Consider the following 18,791-nt stretch of genomic DNA (forward strand, 5'->3'; position numbering starts at 1 on the left):
GTCTTAGCCACTGGGCCACCAGCAAAGTCCCCGGCCTGGCATTTTTGAAAGGGTCAGGAAGCCAGTGCGGCTGAGTCAAGTTGAGCAAGTGAAAGGGTGAGAGTGGAGACGGTCAGAGAGGAATCGGGCTGGATCCCGTCTGGCTTTGTAGGCCACTGTAAGTTCTTTGGCTTTGTCCCTAAGAGTCCCTTTTGCAGATTTTTTTTTTTTAACAGAAGAGTGATGCAATCTGACGTCCATCTTAAAACAACCCGGCAGCTTCACCAGTCATCTGTCAGGCCACGGCGGTAGGCTGATTCTGGGCTTCGCTGGGTGAGGGAGGGAGGATGAGTCTGACGTCGGGCCCTAGAGCCCGGGATGCTGTAGCTCAAGAGCTGCAAGCAGAGAGGATCCTGGGGATCTGCTGAGGGTCCCCCTGGAGTATCAGGGGGTGCTGATCAGCACCAGTGTGTGAGGAAACCACCCGGGCCTGGGACAGGGCTTCCAGCAAGGATTCAGGGTAACGATGCTCAGGGCTCAAGCAGGACCCGGAGGAACACCTGTCCCACTGGCCGGAATGGAAACCTCGGAATTGAAGAGGCCTGAGGGAGGCCACTCAGAAGGGGCCAGCCTCAGTAGTGGCAAAATAATTCTACACTAAAAACTGCTCTAGTACCATGCAGCAAATCTTAGAAGCAAGAGTCTAAAGAATCAGACTGTTTCCAAGTAACCACAGCACTTGGAAACAAAGTTCAAGAGTAGGTTTAAGGGGAGTCCCTGGTGGCCTAGTGGTTAGGATTCTGGGCTTTCACTGCTGGGGCCCGGGTGCAACCACTGGTCAGAGAACTGAGATACCACAAGCCATGCAGCACGGCCAAAAAAGAAAACAACAGTTTGGGGATACAAAAATACTCAGCACCCAAGGGAAAGCATACAAGGTCTGTTATCCAATCAAAAACACTTGGCATGAACACAGGAAGTGAAATCCAGCCCATTATAAGGAGATAGAGCCGTCAATAAAAGGCATCCGGATTGAAAAGGAAGAAGTAAAACTTCCAAGATCACAGGATACTTTAGAGGGAGCGAAGTCCGCCTGCCCAGACGCTGAACCAAGTGTCCGAGCACTTTTCTTCACGGGTCCGAAACAAAGCCAGTAAACTACGAAACTCCTATCGCCGTGCTTCTGGGTTGTTTGCTCTTCACGTGCAAACTCAGTGTTTTATTTTTGCAGGAAACTAACCCAATGGTGACATAGATGTGGGGAGACATCTATGTCAGAATTCTGGTGGGAGGGCACATTTCCTGGAGAGCAGTTGTGTACTGTGAGAGCAATTGTGTAAAAACTGAGTTTTTAAAAAATAACTAGGAAAGTAAACTTTTGTCTCAGTATTTGCACCTTTTGGAATCTATCTTCAGCAAATAAGCATTGATGCGGAAACTTACGTACAAGAATTCCACTGAATCATTATCGATAATAAGGGAAAAAAAGAGAAAAATTTGTCACTGATTACATTATAATGCATCTTTTATGCCTCCATTTAAAAGCATGTTTTTTAATTTATTTATTTATTTATTTATTTTTTGGGGGGGTACACCAGGTTCAACCATCCGCTTTTACACACATATCCCCATCTTCCCTCCCTTCCCTGACTCCCCCCCCCAAGCCCCCCCACCCTCCCCGCCCCAGTCCTCAAAGGCATCTTCCATCCTCGAGTTGGACTCCCTTAAAAGCATGTTTTTGAAGGAGTTTTGCAAAGAATAAAAGCTCACGTGTTAAATGAAAAGAATTTAAAACCAAAAAAATGTTCCAAAACGTTGACAGAACATAATGCTGAATGGTAGGACTTAACTGATTTTCATTTTCTCCCATTTCCTAAACTGTCTTCAATCACCTTGTACTGCTTGAGTATCTGAATCTCAGAACTTCCCTGCAACCCAAGGAGAAAAGCAATACACTGGTGCTGTAGCCAAAAAGAAACTCAGATGCAGAACAGTAGTTCAGTTTTATTTCATGCAATAAGAACCATTTAATCATCTCCCTCCTCCAGCAACCAGGAAACGAAACAAGTGGGCCCCGAGCACCCAAAAAACAACAGTAGGCTCCAAGAATGAAGTGGCATCTACTACAGGAAGCCATGCCTCAGTAAAGGAAGCATCGCCTGGCATGGGGCAGAAGGCTGGGCCTCAGCCCCCTTTTCCTGGTAGAGACATAGGGGGAAACAGGGGCCCAAAGTGCTGCATGACCTGCTGCACCAGGGCAAGGTCGTCAAGAAAGGACCTGACGGAAACTTGAAGGCAGCGACTATCTTCAGCAGTCCATCTCCTGAAAGTGAGGACAAAGGAAAATCAAGCTGACTGTGAGAACGCGTGCCGGGGCCCAGCCCACCACACCGTCTCTTTGGACTCAACACTTAGCCACGGAAGTATCCCTCCGTCTGAGCTTGGCCCTTAGCACGTTCTGCCCCCCCACCCCCAGCCCGGGGCCCTTCTAGAACTGACACAATCAGGAAGCTGCCGTCCACCGACAGCTCCTTCTGAACGCCCTGCAGGTGAGGCTCCTCATAAGCAGCCAGGGCCCGCCGCGCCGCCTCCGCCTCTATGGGACACAGGAACGGCACTCTTAGGACGCTGCAGGAGGACTGGTCAAGGCGCCATTTGTCACCAGCGTCACCTGTGCTTCGAGTCTCCTCGTCGCCCAGGCCCGCTTCCCCCAGAGGGTGGCCCTCCGACCGTCCACAGACCCCACCCCACCCGTCCCCCCGGCCCGGCTCCTCTCCTCGGTGCCGCCGCGCCCCGCACCCACTCTGCCCGCCTTCTCCTCCGGCCCCGCAGGCCGTCCCCCCCCACACCCATCCTGTCCCCTCGGCCGCCCTGGCCTTCCTACTGCCCTGGAGCTTTTGCCTTCCAGCAGCCGCTGGTCCGTCCTCGCTCCCCTTCCTGCACTGCCCCCCGCCGCCCTCAGCCACCCCGGCCTCCCCGGGGACTCCGGCCTCCCGGCCACCGCGGCTTCTGCCCAAAGGATACAACTCATTCGGATGGGCTGGGGGCCATCCGGCCGCAGGCACCGCTTCTCCGCCTGGCCCTCGCCTCGGAATCGCACCACCACCACCACCACCGCCTGCGCCCGCACCGGCCTGACCCTCAGGGCCACCAGGACCACCCTGGCCACCCTGGTCCCCTGCACCGCCCGCCGCGCCACCCGCGTCGTCGTTGTCGGACGCCTCCATGGCTGCCGCCTCCGGCTCCGAGGCCAACGACAACTCAGGAGAGGCCGAGCCCCTCACGAAGCCCCGCCCCTTCTGCCCAGGGAGGCCCACCGCGCCTGCGCAGACACCCTTCAGGGCCCCTCCCGGCACCCCATTGGCTGCCGCCAGCCCGCCCTGCCACCCACGGGCTGCCCCCGGAGACCCCGTAGGGCGGGACAGCCTCGCCTCCCGCGCGAAGCCCAGCTCCTCTCAGGCGCCCCCCGTGCGCCTGCGCAGATGGGCCCCTCCCGTCCTGGCCCAGACAGAGCCACCGCCGAGACGGGCACGACAGCGTCCCACTCGCAAGGCCTTGACGGCGTCTCCCAAACCATGTGCTCCAGGCAGTGAGGCGCCCGCCCCACGCCCCTGCAACCCTCCCCCGGGTAAAACCCCAGGTAAAACACAAGCAGCAGGGGACGCGCGGGACCTCCGAGAAGAGGGGTCTCCCGCAAGGTGGGCGGTGGGGACTGCTGGGGTCTTCCCTGAGGCCCCGCCCCCACCCTCAGGACCCCGTCCAGACCCTATCGCCTCCCAAGGGCCGTCTCCACACTGCATCCCGCGGGGGCGGGCGCTTCCACGGGTGAGCTGGGGGGGGGAGGGACTCAGAAGCTCCGTCCAGAGGCGAGCGCTGCTCAGCTCGCCCCATCCGTGGTCACGTGAGCATTCTCAGCGGCGGGGGGGTGGGGTGGGGGGGTGGCCAGCGACCGACCTGGGCAGACGGAACACCAGCATCTTTCCCGGGCACCGAGAAGCCACCTTAGCCGTCCCGAGAGATCCGACAGCCGAGGCCTCCCACTCCCCCAGCTGAGGGGCGGCATGGAGACAGGAGTCCACGATGCTGAGACACGGCAGTGCGAAAGCAGGTCACAGCCCGGCGCCCTAAGGAAGCTCCGGGAATCCACGGAGCTGGGGGGGGACAGCAGCTGCGGTCACGGACGCTGATTCCACCCTCTCCCCTGCTCCCGGCCGTCCCCTCCCCTCCTCGGGCTCCCTCCGGGCCACAGGCTTCGCCTGCGGCCCTTGCCGGGGGTGTGGGCCCTCCCGCTCCCGCTCCCGGGCGGCCCCGCCCCGCCCCTCACACCTGCGGGCCGGGAGGGGCCCCGGGCGGGCCTGGGCTCCGCGCTCCTCTCGGCTGCCTGCAGGCCGCTGCGCCCCGTGCTGGGCTGGCTACCGTCCTTCCCCAGCCCTGCCCCGGCCCCAGAGGCGGCCCCGAGGTGGAGGCGTCCCTCAGGAGCGTCCCTCGGACCGGGGGGCTCTCCGCACGCAGCCGGGGCCCTGCGCCTGCGGATCTGCAGGCTGTACCCACTCCCGCCACAGCCGCCTGCGGGCCGCCACCACCATGTCACCGCGCGCCCGGCTGCAGAGACATGCTCGCGGGCGGTCGGCTGTCGCCCAAAGAGGTGCTCCAGTGCAGTCAGCTGTCACCCGGCTGCAGAGAGATGTTCCGGGCCGTCGGCTGTCACCAGGCTGCAGGGAGATGCCCTCGGGTGGTCTGCTGTTGCCCAAGGAGATGCTCCCGGGTGGTCGGCCGTCACCCAAAGATATGCTCCCATGCGGTCCGTTGTTGTCTGGCTGCAGAGAGATGCTCCCCGGCCATCAGCTGTCGCCCAGCTGCACAGAGATGCTCTGGGGCTGTTGGCTGTCGCCCAAAGAGTTGCTACCAGGCTGTCGGCTGTCGCCCAGTTTCACAGAGATGCTCCCAGTTGGTCGGCTGCCGCTTGGCTGCAGAGAGATGCTCCTGGGCAGTCCACTCTCGCCCAAAGAGATGCTCCCAGGTGGTCAGCTGTCTCTCAGCTGCACAGAGATGCTCCTGTGCGGTCAGTAGTCACCAAAAGAGATGCTCCTGAGTGGTCGGCTGTCGTCCAAAGAGATGCTCCCCGGCGGTGGGCTGTCGCCCAGGTGCATAGAGAAGCTCCTGGGCAGTCGGTTGTCGCCCAAAGAGATGCTCGAAGGTGGTCAGCTGTCACCCAAAGTGATGCGACCACGTGATCAGCTGTCGCCGAACTTCACAGCAATGCTCCCTTGGGGTCGATTGTCACCAAAAGATATGCTCTCGAGTGGTCGGTTGTTGCCCAGAGAGATGCTCCTGCACGGTTGTCTGTCACCGCACTTCACAGCGATGCTCCTGGGCGGTTGGCTGTTGCCGAAAGAGATGCTCACTGGTGGTCAGTTGTCACCTCCTGCAGAGAGATGCTCCCAGGTGGTTGGCTGTTGCCCAGTTGCACAGAGATGCTCCTGGGTGGTCGGCTCTCGCCTGGCTGCAGGGAGATTCTCCCGGGCGGTTGGCTGTTTCCCAAAAAGAGGCTCCCAGGCGGTTGGCTGTCCCCCAAGGAGATGCTCCCAGGAAGTCGGCCGTCACCCAGCTTCACAGAGATGCTCCCGTGCACCCAGATGTCGCCCAAAGTGATGCTCCCTGGTGGTCGGTTGTCGCCCGGTTGCAGAGAGATGCTCTTGGGCAGTTGGTTGTTTCCCAAAGCTATGCTCCTGGGCAGTCGACTGTGGCCTAGCTGCACAGAGATGTTCCCGGGCCGTCGAATGTCGCCCAAAGAGTTACTCCCCGGCAGTTGGCTGTTGCCCGGCTGCAGGGAGATGCTCCCTGGCAGTTGACTGTTGCCCAAAGAGATGTTCCTGGGCAGTTGGCTGTCACCTGGCTGCAGGGAGATGCTCCCTGGTTGTGGGCTGTCGCCCAAAGAGATGCTCCCTGGCGGTCAGCTGTCACCCAAAGAGATGCTCCCGGGTGGTCGGTTGTCTCCCAGCTGCACAGAGATGCTCCCGGCGGTCTGTTGTCAGCAGCAGGTCTAAGGTGGCCCAACACACCCCCCAGGGCACCCTGCCTCCCACTGCACACACACACTCTGCTAGGACTCCCACAGAAACCGCGGTTCTTGGACTCACAGGAAGGGCACCCAGAAGCGGACTTCCGTCTCACTGTGCCCCCCACATCACACGGGAGGGCAGCGAGCTGTCCGCATCTGGACCACACCCGGAACGCTGGTTCCAAAAGGGCTCAGGGCAATGCAGCTTTGATTTCTCACATACAAAGAGTGTGCGGTAGAAGAGGGCTTACCAGACAAAGGCCGGAGGAGATGGCGAGGGGCCAAGCCACAGAGTCCTCCGTCTGGCTACTCCACGTCTATGGCTCGCTTTTTTAAAAAATAAATTTGTATTTATTTCTGTATTTATTGGCTGTGTTGGGTCTTCGTTGCTTCACGAGGGCTTTCTCTAGTTGCGATGAGTAGGGGCTACTCTTGGTCACGGTGGCAGGCTTCTCATTGTGGTGGCTTCTCTTGTTGTGGAGCACGGGCTGCAGTAGTTGTGGCACGTGGGCTCACTCGTTGTGGCTCTCGAGCTTTAGAGCGCAGGCTCACTAGTTGCTGCGCACGGGCTTAGTTGCTCTGTGGCATGTGGGATCTTCCCGGACCAGGGCTTGAACCCGAGTCCCCTGCATTCACAGGCGGAATCTTAACCACTGGGCCACCAGGGAAGTCCCTGTGCCTGTGCTTTTAATCCGTAGTAATAACTGTCACAGCCTACACTCCATATGCTGTTTCAAGTTTCTCCGTGTTCCCACACTGCTTTGTGGGAATGCCAAAGCGAATACTTAAATCATAGAAGAGACAGGACTAGATGTTCTCTAAGTCTCTTCTCATGCGGGGCTTCCATGATTTTACACTTACCTTGCATCTGATGGACTTTAGGCTGGATGCTAAAATGACCTTTCAGGCTCAAATCACTAGAAGACACTAGTGATTTTGAAGAAAAGAAAAGGATAGAACAATTTCTGTCAAGTTGGAGTATATAATTGTGTCCACTGGGAGAAGGATCGATGAGCTCTCAAGCTTCCGCACCAATGTGTGAAGGTTGGCATTTTAATCTGTGAGAGGCGAACCTTTCAGAAACAGCCTCAGGACAAAACAACAGATTTTATTTTTAATACCCAAGTGGGAAAGTGTTCATTTTCAATTCTATGAGGAAGGGAATAAATTGCTTATGCGTATTACACATTTTATAAACCTATAGTGATCCTTTGAATAAAAGACAGAGAGTGTACATTTTAGAAATTGTTGTTTTCAAACATTTGAATCAACTTAAGCCAGGTGTTTCTCCTAATATGGAACCGTTGGATTTGAGGTGGGGAGTGGTAGTGAATGGCACACATTATCTCATATAGTGGATTTTCACTAAACTTACTGGGTCAGGTTAGAGGAGTATTTTGGAAATTCAGATTCTTAGACTTGTTTTGAAGGTGACTTCAGGATGGGGTGTTCTCCAACACCAACCATCAATTCTCTGATTCTCCAGATACCGAGTATTCAACGATTTAATTCAAATCTGACACTAAGTGCCTGGAGTAGCAGAGACCTCACAAGTTAAAGGCTCGGTCCAACCAGACTGTCCCCCACTTTACATGTCACTTTCAAGTCCCAGGGGCCCCCTATGCTTCAGACAAATTGGCTATAAATCGGAGGTTCCCATGACCCCCTCCTCAGGCTCAACATTTTGCTAGAATGGCTCACAGAACTCAGGAACACACTTATGTGTATTTGTATATTATAAAGGATTGCAATGAAAAGCCAGGTGAAGAGTTACATAGAGCAAGGTCTGGAAGAGTCCTGAGCACAAGAGCGTCTATCCCTGCAGTTGGGGTGTTCCATCCTCCCAGCACATAGATGTGCTCACCAACCCGGAAGCACGTGGAAAATCACCGTTTAGAGGGTTTTGTGGCGGTTTCATCAAGTGGGCAAGAGTAATAAATCAGTCTCCAGTCTCTCTCCTCTCTCAAGATGTTGAGAGGAAGGGATGGGAATGACGGTTCCAAGCTCCTGATAAAGAGCTGGTTTTCTGGTGAGCAGCCCCGTCCTGGAGCTATCTAGCGGTTGACAAGAGTTGCCATATTAGAACAAAAGATGCTTCTGTCATGCAGGAAGTTCTGAGAGTTTTATGTCAGGAACCAGGGACAAAGACCAAATATATGTTTGTATTATATATGTTTGTATCATACTACAAAGGATATTAGTGTTTGTTATATAAATGTCAGCTCTTTTCCCACTTGATTTGTCTTTTCATTTTTTAAAGAACTTTTATTGAGATCCAGTTAACATACAATAAACTGCATACATTTAGGAATACAATTTGATATTTTTTTCTTATTACTAATGTATATATGGCAATCCCAACCTCCCAATTCATTCCCCCCCAACCCCTGCCCCCCGCTTTCCCCACTTGGTGTCCACGTGTTTGTTCTCTATATCTGTGTCTCTGTTTCTGCCTTGCAAACCAGTTGATTTGTAACATTTTTCTATATTCCACATATATGTGTTAATATACAATATTTGTTTTTCTCTTTCTGACTCAATTCACTCTGTATGACAGTCTCTAGGTCCATCTATGTCTCTACACATATCCCAGTTTCATTGCTTTTTACAGCTGAGTAAAAATATTCCATTGTATATATGTACCACAATTTTGTATCCATTCATCTGTTGATGGACATTTAGGTTGCTTCCATGTCCTGGCTATTGTAAATAGTGCTGCAATGAACATTGGAGTGCATGTGTCTTTTTGAATGATGGCGTTCTCTGGGTATATGCCCAGCAGTGAGATTGCTGGGTCATATGGTAACTCTGTTTTCAGTTTTTCAAGGAACCTCCATACTGTTCTCCATAGTGGCTGTTATCAATTTACATTGCCACCAACAGTGCAAGAGGGTTCCCTTTTCTCCACACCTTCTCCAGCATTTACTGTTTGTAGATTTTCTGATGACCCTGACCTCATTGTAGTTTTGATTGGCATTTCTCTAATTATTCGTGATGTTGAGCACATTTTCACGTGCCTCTTGGCCATCTGCATGTCTTCTTTGGAGAAATGCCTATTTAGGTCTTCTGCCCATTTTTTGATTGGGTTGTTTGTTTTTTTGATATTGAGCTGGATGAATTGTTTATATATTTTGGAGATTAGTCCTTTGTCTGTTGATTCGTTTGCAAATATTTTCTCCCATTCTGAGGGTTGTCTTTTCATCTTGCTTATAGTTCCCTTTGCTGTGCAGAAGATTTTAAATTTCATTAGGTCCCACTTATTTATTTTTGTTTTTATTTCCATTATTCTAGGGAGTGGATTGTCTTTTCATTTTTATGTTGCCAAATCTATCAGTTTTCCTTCGTGATCTCTTCCATCACCCTCATGCTCTATTGTGAGGATGGATGCATATTCACATGATCTGTATGTTGATTCGTCTGCCAATAGCACTCTCTTTAAAGTATCTTACCCTTTAACGTCTGGTACAAAAAGTCCTCAGTGATCACATTTTTTTTTCTCTGACATTTATTCTTCTAAACGAGCAGTAAAAGTCTTTCATCAAAAAAAAAAAAAAAAAAAAAAAGATTATATTCGGGTTCTACATGCCTGAAACCAAAAGGTGTTATGTCCCTTCCTTTGACCAGGTTCTCTCAAGAGAACCTCTTCAGTCTCTTTACATAAGCTCCTCTTATTCTTGCTAAGGTAATATTTTATCCTTGTTACTATTGTGTTAGGATATTTTTCCAATGCCACTTTAAAAACATATTTATTTATTTATTTATTTATTTATTTGGCTGCAGTATCTTTAGTTGCAGCATGTGGGATCTAGTTCCCTGACAAGGGCTGGAACCTGGGCGCCCTGAATTGGGAGCATGAAGTCTTAACCACTGGACCACCAGGTAGGTCCCCTCCAATGCCACTTTTAAGTAGTTTTTTCCCCATGGACTGGAGTCGTAGTATGGATTTTTGCATTACTTATTTCTCACTTGTTACATTTGATTGATCCTCTAGCTCTAGCAGTTTTTCAGCTGATTATCTTGAGTTTTCTAGAAAGATAATCATATTTACATATGATCATAACTTTTACCCCTTCCTTTCCGATGTTAATAGTTAATACATCTATTTCCACTTTATTGCTAGGCTAGAATTTTGACAAAAATGTTCAATGACAGTTGTCCCGATCGTAATGGGAATGCCCAGTGTTTCGGCATTAGTACTAAGTTGGCCAAATTGTTTTAAGATACATGTTCTTCATCACTTTTAAACCCTTTTCACTTTGTGTGCTGGCTTCAGCTCAAGTTTAGGTATTTCAGGAGTAATGCCAGCCTTATGGAATAACTTGAGAAGTTTTCTTCTTTATGCTCTGCAACAGGTTAAATAACATTGTATCATCTGTGCTAAAAAGTTTACTAGACTAAGACCTAGTGCCTTCTGGAAAAGCAAATCTTTTATTCTATTTCTTCTAAGCTGTTTGATCAGCTTTGTTTTCCTACCTCCTCTTGAGCTGCATATATTTTCCATACTTTCCTAGAAAGTTGCCCATCCCATCTAGAGTTTAAAACTGATTGTCATAAAACAATATGGAGTATTTTTGTGAATTTTTAAAATGTCCTCCATATGTCTATATCTGTTGTTAGATTGTCTTCTCATTTCTAATGGTGTCTGTCTGGATTTTTCTTCTTTGTCTATGTTGTTGCTCTTTTCAAGGGACCAGATCTTGGTTTCCTTGCCCTATACTACATGAGTTTTTCAAGCTACTTGCTTTTATCTTTATTACTTTTCACCTTCCGTGTTTTGTTTTGGTGTTTCTGTTGTCATTTTAATACCTTCTGGATTTGAATGCTTAATCAATTTATATTGAATCCTCTTAAGGTTGTTATTTGCCCTATGAATATTACTTTGACCATCGCAAAGGTTTCTTCTCTACTTAACTGAAGGTGATTCAGTATCAGGGTCATAGTAGCTTCTTAAAAATTTGCTGGTTTTCCATCTTTGGAGTACATTATGGTATGTGTATATTCCATGAACATTAAAAAGTAAAACTTTCCCATAAAACACTGCAAGTCTGAAGTCTTTTTGTGGGAAATTATATTTCTATCTTTTTGGATTTTGGTATCTGAGAGTTGAGAAAGGGAATTTCATTGTGAGTTCAATTTGCATTTCTGAAATTATGAATGCAATTGTCTCTCCTTATGTTTAAAAACCACTTGCATTTTGGGACTTCCCTGGTGGCGCAGTGGTTAAGGATCCGCCTGCCAGTGCAGGAGACACAGGTTCGAGCCGTGCTCCGGGAAGATCCCACATGCCTTGAAGCAACAAAGCCCGAGAGCCACAACTACTGAGGTTGTGCTCTAGAGCCCGTGAGTCACAACTATTGAGCCCACGTGCCACAACTACTGAAGCCTGCATGCCTATAGCCCATGCTCCACAACAAGAGAAGCCACTGCAATGAGAAGCCCACCACCACAACAAAGAGTCACCCCTGCTCACTGGAAATAGAGAAAGCCTGCGTGCAGCAACAAACACTTAATGCAGCCAATAAACAAATAAAAATTAATAAAAAATTTTTAAAAAACCACTCGTATTTCTCTTTCCATGAATTTCTGTTCACTTCCTTGTCCATTCTATTGCATTGTTGTTGATAATTTACAAGGAGCATCAATTACATTAACAATAAGAAACCAGTTAAGATAGACACCCTTGCATACACACCCTTGGATACTTATCAATCAACCTATCAATGCAGTGAATTATATGTAATTACATTCTCTCAGTCCTTCATTCAACCCGTATTTACTGAGCACCTATTAATGTCACATAAATAGGACAGACAAAATCTCTGGCCTCATGGAGGTAGAGAAAAAAGAGCTAAAAGAATTGCTAAGGGCTAAGAAAAAAAGGCAGAGTGAGTAGTAAGTTGTGCTATGATACTCTTTTAACAGGTGGTTTCTGTCCTTGATTTTTTTTTTCTTTCTGTATGTGTAGGTGTGTGCATGCCCATGAGTTTCCATTTCCAGGCTAAAGTTAATCTTATTGATTTTAAAGAATAATTTGGTATAGGTGAATATTCTCTTTCGTGAATTTCTTTTATGTGGGGGCTGAAGTAGAAAAGAATACTTTATTGCTTTACCAGGCAAAGGGGACCACAGCAGGCTAATACCTTCAAACTGTGTCCCTTTCTTGAAGTTGGATGAAATAATGCGGACCTGATTTCTCTTTCTCTTTGGGCTAAATCTTTGGCCACCTTTCAAACTCTCCCTTTAGTTTTAGTGTAAAAAAATTGTTCATCTCTTCTTAAGTCAATTTTGGAAATTAATAGTCACAAGCCAGCCCAGATTCAAGTGTCGGGGACACGGAGCCCACCTCCCAAGAGGAGGCTGAAAAGCCCATCTTGTAGCAGAGAACATGGGACGGACCATCATCGTATCCATCCCTGGAAAAGGCTCCCAGCCACACAGCTGTGACTGTTGTCACGTGCACGTGCCGAGAAAGGGGCGGGTGGTGGGGGTGGTGCATGCATTCTCTTCACGTGCACGAGGAATGTCCTTTGTGAAGGCAGCAGGTAAGTCTGTGGTCTGGGAAGTGTGTCACACGGCAGGGTGGGTCCGCGCAGCCCTTTGAGGGGCCCCCGGCTCCTTCCTCAACCCGTGCGTCTACTGCCACCTGGTGACGGGAGCCGCCCATGGCAGCTTTTGTTCTCTTGAGAAGGGACTCCCCCACAAGCAGGTGAGGATGCCATCACTTCTCTGATGACGTTCCTCAGCTAGAAAATGGGGATATGATGGCGTCTCCATCACAGGATGTTTTGGACGTTGAGTCATTACACATACGCACTCAAAAGAGTGCCTGCTCAGCACACAACGGAACGCTCCATTACTTGTGACGTGGTAAGAATTCACGGGGCCGTCAGGGTTTGAGGCGCATCTCGAAAGACATATAGAATGAATGGAAAATTAAGTGCTCGCGCAGGCAGGCTGTCCCCCCGCGGCCTGACACACGAGAGTCGCTCAGGGAGGAGTGGCGGAATGAGCAGATGAACGCGAGGACAGCAGAGATTCGGGGCCGAGCTGGACCCCTGACTTGGGCAGAACACATCCGTGTCCTGGACGGTCCGCTCCCACCTGAAGGCAAGGAGAAGAAAAGGCATCTTTGTCTTGCTGTCACCAGGACCAGACCCTTCTCCAGCCCAGGAGGCGCCTCAGGGCCCCCTCCACGTCCTCGTTGCTCAGACTGTAAATGAAAGCGCGGAGCATGGGAGCCACCGCCGCATACAGCGCCGTGGCCACTGAGTCCTCGGCTGCGCAGGAGGACGAGGGTCACAGGTTCGCCCCAAATAGGGTCCCGTGGAACAGTGACGCCACGGCCAGGTGGGGACTGCAAGTGGAGAAGGCTTTCAGCTTGCCCTGCGAAGACCGAAGTCTCAGGATGGCTGAGAAAATGCGCACGTAGGAGACAGAAATAAAGAGGAAGGGAGTGACAGACAGACAGCGCCCCCCGCGCTGTAAACCACCAACTCGCCGATGCGGATATCTGAGCAGGAGCGCTTCAGCAAGGCGCACAGCTCGCAGAAGATGTGGTGGATTCTGACACTTGCGCGGAATGACAGGCTACTCGCGAGGAGGGTGAGGGTCAGGGATAGATGTTTGTGACCGCCAGAGCCACAGACAGAGATGTGATGCAGAATTTGGGGCTCCTGGGTGTGGTGGAGTGGAGAGGGTGACCGACGGCTACAACTCTGTCATAGGCCATCACTGCCGAGAGGACACTGTCCAGCTCTGCAAACACAATTAGGAAGTACATCTGCGTGAGGCATGCTGCGTAGGGGATGGCTTGGCTCTGGGTTTGGATGTTTAGCAGCATCTTTGGTACCATGGCGGAGGTGAAGCAGATGTCCACGCGGGACAGGGTGGCTATGAAGCAGTACACGGGGGTGTGGAGGCTGGAGATGGAGCTGATGGCCAGAACGATGAGCAGGTTCCCCACCACAGCGACCAGGTACGTGCACAGGAACAGACAGAAGAGGAGGGGCTGATGTTCAGGCACCTCGGACAGTCCCAGGAGGAGGAATTCCGAGATGACGGTTGGGTCGCCTCTCACCATGGCTTCTGGTTTCTGTCGATATGCGCTGGAAACACATCCGTCCACAAGGCCAGAGGCAGTCTGGGGTAACATGCACCACAACCTTCCTCGGTGGCTAAAACCGTACTTGTGACATTTGGGGAAGGAACTCCAGACTGGGGCAGTAACGACAAGACTCACTCGTCGTGGGGCTGTCTGGTCGCCACAGAATGCAGGAGGGGCGAGCTGAGGCTTTCCTTGTGACTCAGCTTGGGCGGGCGCTCCGCCTGCTTCCCTGGGAGGAAAGAAGAACCGGCCAGAGAAGAAGACAGAGAGACCTGAACGCGAGGCCTGGTTTGGGGAGAGTGGCTGGAGACAGCAAGGGCAGTTGAGTTGTCAAGGTGAGACCGCTGGTTGGACCCCTGAGGGCCTTTGTGTTTTATCCAGGTAAGAGTCTGGGTGATGGCCACTAGGAACAATTCTGTCTCTGTGTGCACACGTGAGAGAGAGAGAGAGAGAGAGAGAGAGAGAGAGAGAGAGAGTGTCCTTAGACAGATCTACTTCACAGGCGTATACACAGACATATCTATTCATGTGTATATATTCGCACAAAGATTCACGAAATGGTGTTCACCAGAACGCTCACCAACAGTGGTGATCTCTGGGGGGGGGGGTGAAATCTTTACTTCCACCTTTCTTTCAATGATAAACATGTATCGGTTTCCCAGACTGTTCTCTTGGATGTTATCGAGGCTTTCAGGCGGTGTCTGTGATGGACTCGCTTTGGGGCACAAGCACAGTTAGGGGTTCAAGGCTCACGAGGCCTTGTCACACATAAGGGCATGTCTAAGAAGTTATGTCCCTGTGACTTTGTCTCTCCTTCTCAAGTCCATGTCATGGAACCCACAAAGGCTAAATGCTCGTGTGGCGTGACGCCACTAGATAGACAGATCTACACTCACCAACCTGAAATCCAGATGAACTGGGAATCTAAGGGGGCTTCCTAGGTGGCACAGTGGTTAAGAATCCACCTGCCAATGCAGGGGACACGGGTTCAATCCCTGCTCCAGGAAGATCCCACGTGTCGCGGAGCAAGTAAGCCCGTGTGCCACAACTATTGAGCCCGTTTGCCGCAACTATTCAGCCCGTGAGCCACAACTATTGAGACCGTGTGCCACGACTATTGAGCCCATGAGCCACAACGATGAGCCCGTGTGCCACAACTACTGAAGCCCATGCGGCCAGAGCCCGTGCTCCGCAACAGGAGCAGCCACGGCAATGAGGAGCCCATGCACCACAACGAAGAGTAGCCCCCGCTCGCCACAACTAGAGAAAGTCTGCGTGCATCAATGAAGACCCAACACAGCCAATAAATACTAAATAAAAACTTTTTAATTAAAAAAATAAAATAAAAACTGACTAAAGTATTTTAAAAAACTAAGAATCTGATTTTAAAATATTGACTCAAGAACAGGCAGGTGATGAGCAAGCAAACACTCCCGGAAGACACTGGAAACGATCTCACAGACCTGCACCTAAAAATAAGCACGTGCTTTTAATCCCGTTGAGTTTAAGAGAAAATTCTTTTAGTTCATCAGGTTTTCAACTCACGAGTCCCCTACCTAATTGCCAAGACTTTACAAGGGAAGGAATGACATCTGTCTGATTCACCACTGAATCAAGCTGGCCTCAAGCCAGCATGACACTGAAACCAAAATCCGGTGACAACAGCATACACACAGAAGAATAATGAGGCAAAAATCTTCAATAGATTCAAAACCGGTGCAGCAGTATTGAAGGGATAAGGCACCAAGTAGGAACATAAGGACGACTGATATCATGACATCTATTCAGGTAAATAATCACACAAATTGGTGGGAAAGGAAAACTATATTATAAATCTCTATTGGAGGCTACAATGGCACTTGTAAAATCTGACATTCCTGCTGGATTTTTAAAATCCATAGTGAGACTGGAATCAAAGCCTCATCTCAAAGCACCACAGCATGGACGTCCTTTCCCTCAACCCAAATGCCTCGTCCAAACCCCTCCCCTCAGACCCCAACCTTCACTGGGTGCTCTGGAACTCATCGTTTGTAATCAGTCTCTTCTCAAAGCATCCCTCTACCTCCCACCATAAAGAAGGCCCAGCTCTGCACCCTGCAGACGCTCCCTTCTGCAGCCCTCTCCAAGGTACACATCTTTTCTTATCACACCCCTGTACCTATACCTCAGGGTCAGGAGGCACGATCAGTGGCCTCTCCTCACTCCCAGTGCTACTTTTCAGCACGGGGTTTCCTCTCCTCTTTAAAAAGAAAGCCCAAGAGTGACATCCGCAAAAACAGCAGAAGCTGGACTTCCAAGGGCCTGTCCCTCCACAGAAACAATGAGATGTTTAGCAAAAATGGTCACCATCAATGTTGTCAGAGCTCACGAATATAATCAAATGTTCCCAGTGACCAAAGAAGAAAAAGATGACTTCAACACAGGAGAACTTTCTGGTGTTTGAATTTTAGCCTTGCCCGCACACCCCTCCCCAGTACAGCAGCAGGCTGCGTTCCCCGTGTGATACTTGGCTCCAGAGAAGAGAAGAGCAGACTTCTTTCCCAAGGAACTGGGTTTGTCTGTTTGGACCTATCTGGGGATTCTCTGACACAGGACACCGGCCTTTATCTCACCTAACTCAACTCTCTCAGGGCAGAAAAGCAGCTAAGAGCCTGTTCCTTGAAAACAATGAACAAGCGGCAGCCTCTTGGGGCAAAAACAAAATTACAGCCGGGGCAAACAATAGACACACCAAAGGCCTTGGAGGAAAAACTGGGGAAGGTCACCTTTGGAAATATTGGCTTTGAAAAGCTCCTGCTTGTGATGGGGAATCCAGAAAGTCATATGCATGCCCAGGGCTGGATACACTCTCACAAAAGACCTGACGATAGATACCGTAACACTATCATTTCACCTCCGGGGGTTATTTAGGCTCCGAAAAGCATAAGGAATGAAGGCTAAGGCAGAGTTGCGGCTAAGCATTGAAGGAGTGCCCCAACACAGAGCCAATCGACAGAGCCCAGGAGAGTAGCTTATGCTTCATTTTCTTTCTTTATTTCTTTTTTTTTTGTCTCTGAGTGTTTAAGGAAATCTCTCTCAAACCAACTAACTGACCAAAAGCTGAAAGAACAGAAAATTCAGAGAGCACACATGATAAAACGTAATTTTTGGAAAACAGTTTCGAAAACTCACCAAACCAATCAGCAACCACAACTCAGAGAAAGCAACAAAACAAACCCTGAAGAGCGGGAAGAATCCAATTTCCACATTAACCACATTATAATACTCAAGATGGCCAGCTTTCAATGAAAAATTAAGAGGCATGCACAGAAACAAGTGAATACAGCCCATTCACAGGATGAAAAGAAGTTAGCAGAAAATGTTCATGAGGAAGCAGAGGTATTGGACTTCCTAGAGAAAGACTAAATTAACTTTCTTAAATCTGTTCAAAAAGCTACAGCAAAGCAGGAGAAAAATGTCTCAACAGACAGACAGCCCACCTGCCTGGTGTGTGACTGCAGAGCAGGTGGGCAGGGAAGACAGACGCGCGGGCTTCAGGACCGGATTCCTGGCTGGAGTCGGGAATGGAAGGGGTGGACCGCAGGGCCCTGCGAGCCCTGAGCCTGGAGGGCTCACCAGGGGGCCCGCGGGCAGCTGCGGAGGGAGACGCGGCCCAAGCCCTGAGCCCTGGGGCCCTGGGATGCTCAGAGGTGGTAGAGGAGGGGGGCCGGGCCCCTCCCCACGTGCCCAGGGCCCTGGAGGGGAGGGAGGCGCTGAGGCCCGAGGGAGGGGGGCGCTCTCGCCGGGGAGGGGGTGCGGAGCGGGGAGCGGGGGGTGGGGGGGGCGTGGCCGGGAGGAGCCGCGGCCTCGAGGGCCCAGCTCGGGGCCTGCTCCCCCAGGTTCTCACCGCTCTGGACCTGGACGCCTCTTGCCGGAAGCAGAAGCTGCGCCAGAAGCTGGAACAGATCATCGGCCTCTTGTCCAGCAACAGCTAAGGGTGGCGGACCCGGTGAGGAGGGGGCTTCTCAGTCCCGAGCCGTCCCCCCGGTCCCAGGGCGGTGGGGGGTGGTCTCCCGCCTGGGTCGCGGGGCTGAGCCCTGGATCGGGTGGCACGGGAGAGGTCACCCGGCCGAGATGCCCCCGGCACACCTGGGCCCCCGTCATGAGTGCCTTGCTTTGGGCCCTGCGTGGGGAGGGGGTGCCCAGACCAAGCCCCCACACCACCCCCACCCCCACCCCCGGCATCAGCAATACCCCCGCCCTCCCGGCCTCGCGCCCGGGGCTCGTGATCGCCCCGACCTCCTTCCTGTTTATACCCCAAGCACCTATTTATTTAATTTATCTCCCCTCACCGCCTCCATCTGTACATACGCGGCCCCCCCGCCCCCCGGAGGTTGCCGGCCTCCCTCGGCTCTCCTCGAGCCCTCCTCCCGGCTCCCCTGGAACGTGGTCAGCCGTGGCCTAGCCCCTGGCCCCTCGCCCTGGCCCTGGCTGGCCCCAGCCATCCCGAGGAGGGGGCCTCGCACCTGCGGCACTGGGGGCGGGTGAGGCACGGAAGCCGCCCTCAGACTGTGGCTCTGCCAAGGGGTCCCCCTGCGGCCGCCACAGCAGTCCCCCGCCCCGGGCTTCCCGGGCGGGGACTGCACCCCCTCCCAGGGCCCTGTTGCC

At 51.5% G+C, this 18,791-nt stretch overlaps 1 protein-coding gene and 1 pseudogene across 1 annotated transcript; both read right to left on the minus strand.

The window, feature by feature from the left end:
* Positions 1-1,820: 1,820 nt before the first annotated feature.
* On the minus strand, positions 1,821-3,206 carry LOC130842231 (cancer/testis antigen 1-like). Its single transcript, XM_057718875.1, has 2 exons — positions 2,479-3,206; positions 1,821-2,302 (listed from the first exon to the last, which is right to left on the minus strand). Exons 1-2 carry the CDS (start codon positions 3,204-3,206, stop codon positions 2,164-2,166), a joined length of 867 nt encoding a protein of 288 aa, XP_057574858.1. The 3' UTR covers positions 1,821-2,163.
* A 9,253-nt stretch (positions 3,207-12,459) lies between these two features.
* Positions 12,460-18,115, minus strand: LOC130842014 (olfactory receptor 1D2-like; annotated as a pseudogene).
* Positions 18,116-18,791: the final 676 nt, after the last annotated feature.

This window comes from Hippopotamus amphibius, chromosome X (genome assembly GCF_030028045.1).
Source record: "Hippopotamus amphibius kiboko isolate mHipAmp2 chromosome X, mHipAmp2.hap2, whole genome shotgun sequence".
Taxonomy (NCBI): Eukaryota; Metazoa; Chordata; class Mammalia; order Artiodactyla; family Hippopotamidae; genus Hippopotamus; species Hippopotamus amphibius.